This window comes from Capricornis sumatraensis, chromosome 22 (genome assembly GCF_032405125.1).
Source record: "Capricornis sumatraensis isolate serow.1 chromosome 22, serow.2, whole genome shotgun sequence".
NCBI lineage: Eukaryota > Metazoa > Chordata > Mammalia > Artiodactyla > Bovidae > Capricornis > Capricornis sumatraensis.
Genome location: NC_091090.1, coordinates 33456467 through 33472346, shown reverse-complemented (window position 1 = coordinate 33472346; position 15880 = coordinate 33456467). Strand labels below are relative to the sequence as shown.

The window sequence follows — 15880 nt, the reverse complement described above, 5'->3', positions numbered from 1 at the left end:
TTCAGATGGGAATTCAGCCAGGAAAGCGGGGAGCAAGAAAGAAACAACACGGGGGAGTCAGTCTTTCCAGAAACTGATCCCATTTCTTTATTTTTCAGATTTGTTTATATACCTTTTGTTATACATAGGGATGAATACAGAGTCACACGGGGGTCAGCAGACCTGACCCTTGTCACAATCAGGTGCTTCATATAAAATTATACAAAGGTCTTATGGGTTTTACATCATCTTTTGGCCATGAGGCCTGCTAACATTTTATGATCCTTTCTTTCTGATAACCAAAACCTTAGTTTTTCCAGGGGTGTTTTTTCTTAAACCAGGTGCCACCCTCCAAATAAAGTTGCATTCCTATAGGGTGAGGGTGTAGTGAGTTACAATCAAGAAAGGAATTGATTTAACCCAAGGTTAACATGATCAATCTTAAAGGTTAATACTTATTTCTCCTATATGCTATTTATATTTATTATAAAGGTAGGGAATATGGAGATTTAGCAGCAAACATCAGCCCAAGAAATGAAAACCTTTCACTAATGTTCCCCTTAAGCTCTATTTAGTCTTAAGATAGTGATAAAGTTACATTTTTACATAGCAAGGACACAGTGATTTATAACAAAGTACAGTGATCTATAACAAAAGAGAAAATTCATTAACTCAAAAAGTCTAGTATTGCTAACATCAAAAACTACTATATTTCCTTTTCTATATTCCAAATACATTGATTAATATATTTCCAGGTGCCTAAGGATATGGAGGCCTGGTGGCAATCATTGACTCAACAATGAGAAAAGCCCTATGTTAATTAAGACTCTCAAAATACTCCAAAACTCTGTGTGCTGTTTATGGTTGAGAAGTAGTAAACAATCATGTGCTAGTGGCAGGAGTATGGATAATCCTGTCACACAAGCTAGTTTGCCAGCAGAGAGGTTTGACCTGAGACACCCTTATCACACCCAGGGCAGGGAATTAGCAGCAATTATTGGCACAACAAATGAAAAAACCCTTCACCAATATAATTCCTAACTAACCCACTATACTAATAATTTCTAGGTAGACTCTGGCTTTGGGGGTAGATGCTCGGGAACAGGGGGTTTTCTGAGGCTTGATCATGCCTTTGCGTATGCCAAGCCTCCTTCCTCATGACCTTTGCCATGGGCGGAGTTCCTCACGCTGGCTCCAGGCACCCTCACACTACATAAAAGAATCCACACTGGGGAGAAACTTGCAGATATAAAAGTGTGGGGGAACGCTTTCAGCTGAAACTCTGCCCTATTCCAACACTATAAAGAATCTACAGTGGGGAGAAACTGTATGTGTGACTAGTGTTACAAAGCCTTTGGTGGAAGCTCAGCTCTATTTAATAAACACAAGAGAATTCACACTGGAGGGGGACCTATGAATGTGAGGACTGTGGGAAATCCTTTTAAGAAAAGCTCAACCCTATCTAAACACCACTGAATCCATAATGGGGAGAAACCTTTTGAATGTAATGAAAGTTGGAAGACCTTCAGTAGCAGGTCAGTCCTTTCTCAGCATAAAAGGATACACAATGGAGGGAAATCCTCTGAGTGCAGTGACTGTAGGAAAGCCCTTAAAACCAAGAGCTGCCTTACCATGCACCAGAAAATCCACTGTGGGGAGGAGACTTATGAGTGCTCTGACTGGCAATCCCAGTTTAGATACTACCTTACAGTGCATCAGAGGATTCACAATGGAGAGAAGCTCTGTGAATGTGCAGAAGTGGGAAGATCTTCAGTAGGAGTCCAGACTTTACCAAATGCAAAAGAATCCACATTGGAGAAAGAGAAAAACCCTACCAGTGTGCTGAGTGTGGGAAGGCTTTCAGTTGCAGATCTGACATCAAATATAATTTACTATGGGGAGAAGCCATGTGGTTGTAACCTATGTGGGAAGGCTTTGGGTGGAAAGTCATCTTACTGAACACAAAAGAACCCACAATGGGGAGAAGCCTTATGCGTGTCAAGTGTGTGGAAAAGCCTTCAGTTATAGCTTAGGCCTAAGGCACCACAGAAGAGTACATATTGAGGAGAAACCCTTTGGATGTAGGAAGACCTTTCATCCGAGCTCAGAACGTAACGTACATCTATGAGTCCATACAGGAAAGAAACCATATAAATGTGAAAAGTATGAGAAAGCTTTTAGAATACAGGTGAATACAGATCCCAGTGAACATAAGAGAAGAACGCATATTGAAGAGAAACTTTCTGAGTGTGAAAGTAAAAAATTAAGTCCAGTGTTATTTTCTCAGCCATATCCATATTTACCTCCCTGTAACATTTGACACCAAGGAACCCTTATTTTTTGGGGGAACTTAACCTTATTTAATATTGTATCCTGCCTCTTGGTATTCTCAGTTGCTTTTATCCTACCCTACTTTTTCCCATGCCTCTTAATAACTTCTAATACATACTTATGATGTTTATTATGTATATTATCCTTTTCCTTGAATATAAACTCCATGAGGACAAAAAACTTTAGTCACTTGTTTACTGATATATTCAAGGTCACTAGAACCTTGTCCGGGAAATACGGTGGGGGGGGGGGGACGGTAAGATATTTTTTGATTGGAATGCTTGGTTTCCATCATATGCTTTTTCAGGGTTGCCTTTCAATGTTTACAACTGTTCCTTTCCTCTTGCTTTTGCTGACTTCTTTTGGTTCCCCTGTTCTAAGTTGTGGCTGAGTATCATGCTCTATTCTTTAGGCAAGCGGTCTTAACTGTATCTTCTGACCCTCACTCCAATCCTGTTAAACTAAATGATGCTCTGCTATCATCTCTATGTCAGCAGTATGTTTACATAAACCACACACATGGTATTTCTGTATTCATGGGGTCATTTCAAGGCAGATGGTGGAATGGAAAAAATAAATACCTATGTTTATACCACTCTCTTGAAAGTCATCTTCTTTTTTCTTTCTCAAGAAGACATGCAAATCATGTTAATGCTATATTTAAAATATATCCTGAGTACATTTCTCACTGTCTCCATTTAGGTCATGTCACACTGGTCTCCCTACAGGATAGATGCAGACAGACTACAGAGCAGTCAATCAGATTATTTGAACATGCAAATCAGGTGCTGTCAAAATTCTCCAGTGGCTTCCCATCACTCCCCACTTTTATAAAACATTTTTGTCATATTTACTTTGCCTCTCTCTGAACCATTTGGAAATGAGTTGAAGATATCATGATACTTATCCCTAAATACTCCAGAATGCTTTCCTGACAATAGTGGCATTCTTTTCCATAGTCACAATACCATTATCATACTCAAGAAAATTACTGATTCAATAATACATCTAACATCCAGCCCACATTCAAATTTCCCCATTATCCTCCAAAGTCTTATAGCTGTTTTTTCTGGCACCATAAATCAGAATTCAGTTAAGGTACACACATTGCAGTAGTTGTGTTTCTTTAGTCTAATTTAGAACTATGTGGAAATGGCAACCCACTCCAGTATTAATTCCTGGGAAATCCCGTGGACAGAGGAGCCCGGTAGACTACAGTCCATGGGGTCATAGAGTCAGACATGACTTAGTGACTGAACAACAACAATGTTGTCTAATGCAATACTGTCTAATAGAGTAGACTCTAGTCACATGTAACTACTGAGCTGAATGCTATTAATGTGATTGAGATGTACTGTCAGTTAAAATCCACACTAGTTTTGATTTTGTACAGGAAAAAAGTAAGATATCTCAGTTTTTGTATTGATCACATATTGAAATAATATTTTAGATATACGAATTAGTTAAATGATTAAAATTTCAGCTATTCATTTAAACCTTTTTAAAAATGACTGCAAGAAAACTTAAAATACTTATATGACTTACATTTATTGCTTATGTGGTATTTCTTTTGGATATGTGGAACTAGAACAAATCACTCAACTTTTCTTTCATGGGAGAAGGCAATGGCACCCCACTCCAGTACTCTTGCCTGGAAAATCCCATGGATGGAGGAGCCTGGTTGGCTGCAGTCCATGGGGTCGCTAAGAGGCGGACTCTACTGAGAGACTTCACTTTCAATTTTCAGTTTCATGCATTGGAGAAGGAAATGGCAACCCACTCCAGTGTTCTTGCCTGGAGAATCTTAGGGACAGTGGAGCCTGGTGGGCTGCCGTCTATGGGGTCACACAGAGTCAGACACGACTGAAGCGACTTAGCAGCAGCAGCAGCAGCATTGATTGTTTAAATAAAGAGTTGAGGCAATCTGATTTATAGAAAATGGGTCCCCACCTCTGAGATCTAATGCTTGATGATCTGAGGTGAAGCTGATGTGATAATAATAGAAATAAAGTTCAGAATAAATGAGCTTGAACCATTGCAATCCTCCTGCACCCTGCCCCCTACCCCCGAGTCCATGGAAAAATCGTGTCTTCTATGAAACCTACCCCTGGTGCTAAAAAATGGGAACAGCTGTTATAGAACCATCCTACATTCTGAATGATCACTTTCAGAATATAGTACGTGAAGTATAAGGCCTCTCATTTTAGCTCTGTCCCTGTAGAAAGAATCTCCTACAGTTCTGCCACTTGCTTTACACCGAGTTTCTTGCTGTTTGGCAAACACGTGAAACATATCTTTTGCAATTCCTGGGAATTCTCTTTCCTATATATTTTTGCAAGACTGACTCCCTTACTTCATTCAGGTCTCTGCTCACATATCACATACTCAGATCTTCCTGACCATCCTTTCTAAATAGCACTTTCCATGATTGTTTCCCCTTACCCTGCCTTGCCTTTCTTTTTAAAATTTCACCTTTATTGAAGTATAAAATTGTAGGATATTTAAAGTGTACATTGTGATTTGATATGTGTATGCATTATGAAAAGATATCACCCTCTTCCCCACCCATCTAGTTGATTAATACACCATCATCTCACATATTTATTCTATTAGGGAGAGTGAGAACATTTACGTTCTCTCAATAAATTTCAACTATAAAATACAATGTTATCGGCTACAGTGACTGGGTTTTACATTAGATCTTCAGACCTTATTTTTCTTATAGTTGAATTTTGTAACCATTTCCCTCCCCTTCTTTTTGGTCACACCATGTGGCTTGTGGGATCTTATTTCCAAAACCAGGGACTGAACTCAGGTATATGACAGTGAAAGCACTGAACCTAGCCCCTGGACTGGCAAAGAATTCCCCTGGTAACCTTTTATAAATCTTTCTCTATTTCTCCATTCCCTAGCCCCTGTCGACCATTTTTCTACTCTTTTTTTCTTTTTAACTCCACATATAAGTGATATCATGAAGTATTTGTTTTTCTCTGGCACGTTTCACTGAAGGTCCATCCATATTTTCACAAATGGCAGGATGCCATTCTTTCTCATGGCTGAGTAATATTCCATTATATATTCTACATCATATATACCACATCTTCTTTATCCATTCATACCTGTTGATTGGTACATAAGTTGTTTCCATATTGTGGCTATTGTGAATAACACTGCAATGAAAATGGGAATGCAGATAAAATTTTGAGTTCTGTTTTCATTCTTTTGGATATATACCCAGAAGTGGGATTCCTGGGTCATATGGTACTTCTATTTTTAATTTTTTGAGGAACTCATTATGCTTTTAAAAATAATGGTTTTTACCAATTTACATTGCTACTAGTAGTGTACAGGGTTCCCTTTTCTCTATATCCTTACTAACACAAGTTATTTGTGTTGGCTTTTTAATAATAGCCATTTTGACAGGTATGAGGTGATATTTCATTGTGGTTTTAATTTGCATTTTCCTGATGACTAGTGATGTTGGGTATCTTTTCATGTACCCTTGGCCATTTGTATGTATTCTTTGGAAAAATATCTATTCAGGTACCCAGTCCATTTTAAAATTGGATAATTGCTTTTTTGCAATTGAGTGTGTGAGTTCCTTATAGATTTCATATATTAAACTCTTAGTTAAATATATGTTTTACAGAGATTTTCTCCTATTTCATAGGTTGTCTTTGCATTTTGTTTTTAAACTGTGCTTTTGGTGTCATATCCAAAAAATCATTTATTTCCTGTAATATTTTCCTCTAGGAGTTTTATGGTCAGGTCATGAAATTTCAGTCTTCATTTAATCCTTTTCTGAGTAAATTATTGTGAGAGATGTGATACTTTGAGTTAAGTATTGTGAGAGGTCTAGTTTCATTCTTTTGCATGTGGCTATCTAGTTGTCCCAGCATCATTTATTGAAGAGACTGTCCTTTGGTCATTGCATGGTTTTGGCTCCTTTATTGTAAATTAAGTATCTGTATATGTATGAGTTTATTTCTAGGCTTTCTATTCTTGTTCCATTGATCTGTGTGTCTGTTGTTATTCTAATACCATACAGTTTTGATTACTGTGGCTTTGTAGTATAGTTTGATATCAGGAAGTGTTATGCCTTCTAGTTTGTTTTTTCAAAATTAGTTTGGCTATTTAGATTCTTTATGGTTCCACACAAATGTTGGATTGTTTCTTCTATTTCTGTGAAAAATACCATTGGAATTTTGATAGTGATTGTATTGAATCTGTAGATTACCTTGGGTGGTAGTATGGGTATTTTAACAATATTAGTTCTTATGATCTATCCTTGAGAATATTCATGGGTGTTTGAGAATATTTGTTCTGCTATTCTTGGATGGAATGTTTTGTAAATGTTAAATCTGGTTTAGTGCATAGTTTAAGTCCAATTTACACACAGAGAGTTGAGGGTTAGGTTTGAGGTACTCCTACATTTTTTTTTCTTTTTGCTAATGGATTCAGAAAAGAGTAAGTCCATCCCTGTAAATTGCTTCTGATACTCTTCCCATATGAGATTCTTAATGGATTTATATAAATGAAATAATAGTCAAACAGAACTAATTACAATAGTTAATATTTATTGAGAACTTTAATTACAGACTATACTAAACACTGTGTGAGAAATTTTTCTTAATCTTCTGTGTGGCAATGAATAGAACTACTCAAAAGTGATCCTGAGATCTCTCTCTAGGTTGCCTAGGAAAGGAGCTAACTTGAACTGGGGTTTCCCCCTCTTCCTGGAGGGAAGGGGTGCACTTAAACTCAGTTTTCCATTCGACCAGTGCCTTACACTCCCTAACAGGGTAGGCTCCAACTTTCTAGGTATCCATGGCCTTCAGGTGCCAGGCAGCTGGCCTTCCTCAAACTTTGGCCTTTAAACCCAGACACCAGGCAACCAAGTAGTCTTGATGTCTCACTAAGAAGTAGAATTCAAGTTTACCTTTTGAGAAGATAGAGCAGTTGTGTCAGGACTAGAACAGCTTGACCCTTGTGATGATTCTCCTCTCCCTGAGATTATGAGAGGGTGGAAGTAATTTGCCTCTTGTTCCTGACTGTTGGTTTCCTGTGTTTCCCCAATAAATCTTGTTCTTTGGTTCTCACTGTGTGATGCTGCAGTATTTATCCTAATGCCTGTTGCACCACATTCTTGTAGCAAATTTATGAATTAGAGATGCTGGGGATATCAAGAACATGTGGGTAGAGTTTGCCATCTTCTCGGGAAAGAGTGTAATTATAAAAGTTGTGTGTGTGCTGCTACTATTCAACATAGTTCTGGAAGTTTTGGCCACAGCAATCAGAGCAGAAAAAGAAATAAAAGGAATCCAAATTGGAAAAGAAGAAGTAAAACTCTCACTGTTTGCAGATGACATGATCCTCTACATGGAAAACCCTAAAGACTCCACCAGAAAATTACTAGAGCTAATCAATGAATATAGTAAAGTTGCAGGATATAAACTCAATACACAGAAATCCCTTGCATTCCTATACACTAATAATGAGAAAGTAGAAAAAGAAATTAAGGAAACAATTCCATTCACCATTGCAACGAAAAGAATGAAATACTTAGGAATATATCTACCCAAAGAAACTAAAGACCTATATATAGAAAACTATAAAACACTGATGAAAGAAATCAAAGAGGACACTAATAGATGGAGAAATATACCATGTTCATGGATCGGAAGAATCAATATAGTGAAAATGAGTATACTACCCAAAGCAATTTACAAATTCAATGCAATCCCTATCAAGCTACCAGCCATATTTTTCACAGAACTAGAACAAATAATTTCAAGATTTGTATGGAAATACAAAAAACCTCGAATTGCCAAAGCAATCTTGAGAAAGAAGAATGGAACTGGAGGAATCAACTTGCCTGACTTCAGGCTCTACTACAAAGCCACAGTCATCAAAACAGTATGGTACTGGCACAAAGACAGACATATAGATCAATGGAACAAAATAGAAAGCCCAGAGATAAATCCACACACATATGGACACCTTATCTTTGACAAAGGAGGCAAGAATATACAATGGAGTAAAGACAATCTCTTTAACAAGTGGTGCTGGGAAAACTGGTCAACCACTTGTAAAAGAATGAAACTAGATCACTTTCTAACACCGCACACAAAAATAAACTCAAAATGGATTAAAGATCTAAATGTAAGACCAGAAACTATAAAACTCTTAGAGGAGAACATAGGCAAAACACTCTCAGACATAAATCACAGCAGGATCCTCTATGATCCACCTCCCAGAATTCTGGAAATAAAAGCAAGAATAAACAAATGGGATCTAATTAAAATTAAAAGCTTCTGCACAACAAAGGAAAATATAAGCAAGGTGAAAAGACAGCCTTCTGAATGGGAGAAAATAATAGCAAATGAAGCAACTGACAAACAACTAATCTCAAAAATATACAAGCAACTTATGCAGCTCACTTCCAGAAAAATAAACGACCCAATCAAAAAATGGGCCAAAGAACTAAATAGACATTTCTCCGAAGAAGACATACGGATGGCTAACAAACACATGAAAAGATGCTCAACATCACTCATTATCAGAGAAATGCAAATCAAAACCACAATGAGGTACCACTTCACACCAGTCAGAATGGCTGCGATCCAAAAATCTGCAAGCAATAAATGCTGGAGAGGGTGTGGAGAAAAGGGAACCCTCCTACACTGTTGGTGGGAATGCAAACTAGTACAGGCACTATGGAGAACAGTGTGGAGATTCCTTAAAAAATTGCAAATAGAACTACCTTATGACCCAGCAATCCCACTGCTGGGCATACACACTGAGGAAACCAGAACTGAAAGAGACACATGTACCCCAATGTTCATCGCAGCATGTTTGTAATAGCCAGGACATGGAAACAACCTAGATGTCCATCAGCAGATGAATGGATAAGAAAGCTGTGGTACATGTACACAGTGGAGTATTACTCAGCCGTTAAAAAGAATTCATTTGAATCAGTTCTGATGAGATGGATGAAACTGGAGCCGATTATACAGAGTGAAGTAAGCCAGAAAGAAAAACACCAATACAGTATACTAACACATATATATGGAATTTAGAAAGATGGCAATGACGACCCTGTATGCAAGACAGGAAAAAAGACACAGCTGTGTATAATGGACTTTTGGACTCAGAGGGAGAGGGAGAGGGTGGGATGATTTTGGAGAATGGCATTCTATCATGTATACTATCATGTAAGAATTGAATCGCCAGTCTATGTCTGAAGCAGGATACAGCATGCTTGGGGCTGGTGCATGGGGATGACCCACAGAGATGTTATGGGAAGGGAGGTGAGAGGGGGGTTCATGTTTGGGAACACATGTAAGAATTAAAGATTTTAAAATTAAAAAAAAATATAATGAAGTACAAAAAAAAAAAAAAAAAAAAGAAAGTGCTAAGACCCTGGGTGAATATCACTTAATAGCAAAAAAATTTCCTCCATTAATGATAGGAATTAAGCACATTATCATTAGTAAGAGTGAAAATAGTATTTCTGCTAAAACTTAAAGACCAAACTAAGCATTAATAACTAAAGTCAGAAAGAAAAAAAGTATTTTTAATATCTTACCACTGGGATCTAGATATAAAATATAAAGTTAGAATTGTTACATTACTCAAGTTTATTTGTTTAAGAAAGATAACCATCCTGTATCAGATAAGCATACATCCTTTTTTCTCCCCCCACCGAGAACAAAGGAAGCAGTAATTTTCTAAGGCGACAATAAAGAAATGGTTCTGGTATACTAATGAGAAGAATGTAACATGATAATTTGTAGTATGACACCCATTTAAGACTGTACCATCAATCAATAAAGGTTAACTCTATACTGACCATTAAAAAAAAAAAGTTGTGTGTGTGTGTGTGTGCGTGTGTGTGTATCTGGAGAACTGGGTGTAGGTTGGAGGATTGGTTGATGAAGGAAAAATTGCCTGACCCAATGGAGATTGGGATCCCAAATGAAGAAGAGAGCTATGTGATCCGGGCCTCAAGAACCTCATGCCCAAGCAAATTCGGCCAGAGTTAATGGGCTGCAAGTCCTCTGATGAAGATGGGTGAATTTCAAACTGGAGAATTTGGAAACAAAAATCTGCCACTAAGGGATACTGAAGGCCAGGCTCACTGGTACAGAATTGTTATGAAAAAGCAAAGGGGAGAGTCAGTTTCCTCATAAGAACCGCTGTGACCTCCTTAGCTCTTTTTTATTTAATTTTTACTTTACAATACAAAGTGAAAGTGAAGTCGCTCAGTCGTGTCCGACTCTGTTCGACCCCATGGACTGTAGCCTACCAGGCTACTCCATCCATGGGATTTTCCACGCAGGAATACTGGAGTGGGGTTCCAGTGCCTTCTCCAATATTGTATGGCAAAACCTCCTTAGCTCTTATTAGAATGTCAGTGCTTATATATTGAAGGACCATTTTTCAAAGCACCATCTTGTGGCAGTAAGCCGAAATGGCAGTAGTGAACTTAGATCCAGTCCTTTCCTGGTCGGGTATGCGAACTGATATAAACTCATTTTTGGAATTTCATGTTTGGAGATCATTCTGGGGGAAAGGCAGCGCAAAATGGAGACACCGTTCTGTTAATATTGCAATTGGGGGCTGATGAATAAATTGCAAAATAATGACAATAAAGAAAAGCAATGGGCCATATTTAAGTTCATGAAATATTTCTTACCAGCAGGACAGCAAGGATGGAAACTTTTCTTTGATATTTTGGTTGGCACACAAAAACTTAAAACCCGTCATTTTCATGTGACTACTGTGAATGTGCACTTAAAATATGAGATAAACATACGTTAAAGTATTGTTATTCTTTGATGTTATTTCCTTTGATGATACTACTGTATCTTAAAAAAATTATAAATTCTCTTGAATCCTCAACTCCAAAGAAAAATCTATATTTTTGCAGACTAGTGGTAAAAATTAGTGTCTTCTTCAAGAAGTATCTGCTGTTTCTGACAAATGTCAAATTGCTAATATTATTCTTTCTCACAAAGGAATTGTTTTTCCTAACAAAGGTTTGCCTTTGTTTAACAGAACTGAAAGCACAGGTGAGAAATAGCCTAATGTCAGTTTTTCCCAAATATTTGATACTTCAGGCAGAGGGTGGATTCATTTGCACTTGAAATGACATAGCAGTGGCACTATAGATGTGAAGACTCTTTCATTTACAAAGATGATTTTCAGTCTCTGCAATGATCAACTTGTAGAGAAGTTTAATTTATTCTGCAGCATAGAGATCCCCAGATTTTGAATGTATTTACCAGTAAGATAAAGTAAAAATGGGATTCAACATATAATTACTAAATTTTTGTTTTGTCAAGTAAGAGCATCAAAACCTTTCCTCCAAATTACCATCTACTACCACTATAATTCAGGAAAAGAAAGAACATTATAAAGCGAAAGTGGAAGCAGATAGTGTTAAATAAGGAATAACCTTTTATATTGACTTCATTATAAATGGTAAACTTATAGTTGCTGTTTATTTGTTATGTTGTGTCTGACTCTTTGTGACCCCATGGACTGTAGCCCACCAGATTTCTGAGGCTAGACTACTAGAGTGGGTTGCCATTTCATTCTCCATGGGATCTTCCCAACCTAGGAATCCAACCTGTGTCTCCTGCATTGGCGGGTGGATTCTTTACCACTGAGCCACCAGGGAAGCCCCAGCGTAGTAGCCCTCTGCTCTGTTAAAACTTGAGGCAGAAGGTGGAATGGGTATTGGTGAGCTGTTAGTCTCCACCACAATGTCTCCTTTGGCAGAATCAGGTGAATGAAAGACTGTTATTTCTAATAAAAGTGATATGTCTGGGAAGAAAAACGTCAGTATAATCTTATTTTAGAATAGATGCTTATGATAAATAATTTCTCAATATTTTGTATGTTGTTGTTACCATATTTCATAATTTATTTATCTGTAGTCCCTGATTAATCTTGAAGCTTTTGAATGCATGAATTGCATTTTATTTATGTATATTTATCTGTCTCCTTATCATTTATCCCTACTTCCTATTTATTTACAGAGTCAGTACCTAGTGCAATTCTTGGTAAGTGGTAAACACCCAAGAAATACTCTTTGAATAAATGATTCGATTCATCTTCTGTTGGGCAAGGTCAATAATGTATCTTTAGCTCTCTACACTCTGATTTTTCCATCTAATTCATGACTTTGCTGGCCATTTTTTTATCCACAATATTCTCCTTATTGCACTCTTTACATCTTTGTTTCTCAAAGTATATATCAGAGGGTTAAGACTGGGTGTGACAATGGTATAAAACAGAGTAAGGAATTTCCCCTCATTTTGTGAGGTGCTAGTTTGCGGCTTCATGTACATATAAATTACTGTTCCATAAAACAGAGATACTACTGTGAGATGGGAACCACATGTATGAAGGATCTTTCGCCACCTTGCTGCTGACTTGATTCTCATGACAGCTTGAGTGATGACTCCATATGAGATGAGAATTAGTGACAGAGGTACCAGAAGAAATACCGCCCCAAGAGCAAAGACAACAACTTCGATTACTTTTGAATAGACACAAGCCATCTTGATCAATGCTGGCATCTCACAGAAAAAGTTATCCACCTCCCGGTGCCCACATCTTGGCAACTTCAAAGTCAAAGAGCAAAGAATTAAGGCACTGCCAAGACCACCTAACCAGGCAATCAATACCATCTTCTGGCAAAGCTCAGGGTGCATTATTACTGTGTAGTGAAGAGGTTGACAGACCGCAGCATAGCGGTCATAGGCCATCATAGCCAAGAGAAGGCATTCTGTGGCTCCCAAGTCAAGGGCAAAGAAGAATTGGAGCACACAGCCTCCATATGTAATAGACTTTTTTGGACCCCATAGATTTACCAGCATCTGGGGGATAATGCTAGTTGTGTAACAGAGGTCCACAAAAGACAAATTGGATAAGAAGAAATACATGGGCGTATGGAGCTGGGTGTCTAGGTAAGATACAAGAATGATAGTTGTGTTTCCTATCAGGGTTATAATATAGAAGATGAAGACAATCACAGAGATGATATGTTCCAATTGGGGCTGATCAGAAAAGCCTAGAAGGATGAAGTCTGTTCTGGAACTTCCATTGCTGGTTCCCATTGCTCCTTTTGAAAAACTAGGAAGCTATACCATGGGAAGAAAACATAGTGTCAGCCTTAGGTGAACTAAGAACCTTTGAAGTTTGTCGTGAATATCCAAAGGTCACTTATTTGTATGCTTTTCCCCATTTTGAAACACCTCTTAACATACCTGCTGTGTTCATTTTCCAAAATCTCTACATATTTCGTTATATCCATAGTGGTTTTATTCTATTTTTTTTTTTTTTAATTTGCCATGCCATTTGGCTTCCAGTTCCATGACCAGGGGTTGAGCCTGGGACCCCGACAGTTAAAATGTGGATCCTAACCACTGGATTGCTAGGGAATTCCCCAGAATGCTTCTAAAAATAATTTTTAACCACTGAGTCACACAAATATTTTTCTTACAAAGCTGTTGAACTTAAGGTAAAAGTTAAGTGACATTTTCCTGGGGTAAGCTCTACTTTTTGCTAAGAGAATCACTTTGTATATTAACTTTCAAACATCTACATCTCAACCATTATAATTGTAATCATAATTATCATCACAACCAACATCCTCCTCCTTTTTCCCCCCTCTTCAATGTTACACTGTTGTTCTTGTATTAATTTTGATGTTCTTTACTATCCTGCCCTTTTTTTGTGCATGTGTTTTTGATGCCAGATTAAAGTCCTTATTACTGTTAACCTTTATTCATGTGTACAGAGGCTGTATAATTCTTTGAACACCTTTTATGAATGTTATTACACCATCTAAGTAGCCTTATTGATTTGTTGCAGAGTTAAAAGTTGAATTAATTCCGAAAGGTTTTGGTCTCCACATACACATGGCAGCAATCTGTGTTAGCTCCTATTTACCTGGCCATTCAGCAAAACTAACAAGGCAGTTAATTGAAACAAAAAGCAGTTTATTAAACAATCAATGAGTTGTTTCTCCCCATGGTATTTACTGATTGCATGAGTTTATCCTCTGGCTGCTTTGGAACTCTATAGGTAAAACTATCACCTAATTTCAACTCTAAAAGAATATAGATAAGGGATAAAATTATATCAGTCTTACTATGATTAGATACAGTATCATATCTTTATTTTTATTTATGAATTTTTTAATGTATATAATCTTTGACCATGAACTTCAGACCTAAATGTATACTTTACATTTATAGTGTCTTTGGGGCCAAGGAATAATTACCTATTTGTTTTAGTTATAGTGAGATAAGGTAAAGATAAATTACCTACAGTATATCATTGTTATAAGCATTTTACTTAGAAATTACACATTATAATCATGTAGAAAGAACTGTTGTTACTAAGTAATATGAGATAGAGATGTAGTTTTTCTCAATATAAAATGGAAATTTAATTATGAGTGTCTGGTTTTTATGGAGTAGATGTCAGAATAAGTTAAGCATAGTGCTTAAGAGCACAGTTTCTTGATTCAGAGTGGTTGGGATCAAATTCCAGCTTCACCACTTGGAAGCATTGTGTCCTTGGGCGATTTATTTAACCTGTCTGTATACTAGGTTCTCTATGTGTTATGTGAAGTGAGATTGTGAAGGTTAATATTTGTGAAGACACTTGGAAGTGAATCCTTCTGTGGAAAGATTTCCAATGAAAGCCAGAAATCCTTCATTCACGATTAATTCTAAAAATGAAAGCTATATTCACCTACCCCCAAATCCTTGTTACTCTATCCCTCATTTCCTTTGTCTTTCATGGTGATGATTCACCATGTGGTCTATAACTAAACTGGAAAGCTTAAATACTTTTTTTGGCATGATTTTTTAGGTGCCCAAGCATATCTATATATGCAAAATTACTTTCAAACACAGTGTGCAGATTGAACCAATAAGCTTCAGAAGGAGGAGAGGACTTGGTTTCCAAAATGACTTGATTATAGAATGCACTTGACTCTTTTTGACCACTTCAGGTTGGGATAGTGTTGGGAATTAAAAGGCCAGAGAATTTTAGAGTTGAAATGAACCTTGGGCACCATGAACCTTGGGCACCTTCCCCAGGAAGATTCACTTCCACTACTATCTTCATAAATTCAGTAACAGGAAAGTCATTTGCACATGAAGCAGCCTCTTTCCTTTAATCAGTGTCTCTTACTTACTTATGTAGAACTCAAAGATGCCTCTAACATCCAGGCACCAGCTCTTTTTCTTTTTTCTGGAAATAAATACAGAATAAGTCAATTTGACATGGCTTTATAAAGGTAGTTTTATTATAAAATAAAACATATATATAGAAAGAAAAATAAAAGCTTGGTGAGCTAAGGTGAATATTTTTGTAACTGACACCCAGGTCAAGAAACAGAATGCTGCCAGCCACCCTTGGAGCTTCTCTTTGTGCCTCACTCCAATCATAACCCTTCTCTGTCCTTGAAAGTATCCAGTATCTTGATGTTTATAGTAACCACCTCCTTGTATTTTACTAGTGTAATTACTCAAATGTGCATCTG

General features: G+C 37.2%; 1 protein-coding gene across 1 annotated transcript; it reads right to left on the bottom strand.

The window, feature by feature from the left end:
- Positions 1 to 12494: 12494 nt before the first annotated feature.
- LOC138069366 (putative olfactory receptor 2W6) lies at positions 12495 to 13439 on the bottom strand. The gene has a single exon (XM_068960631.1). The coding sequence runs from the start codon at positions 13437 to 13439 to the stop codon at positions 12495 to 12497; it is 945 nt and encodes a 314-aa protein (XP_068816732.1).
- Positions 13440 to 15880: the final 2441 nt, after the last annotated feature.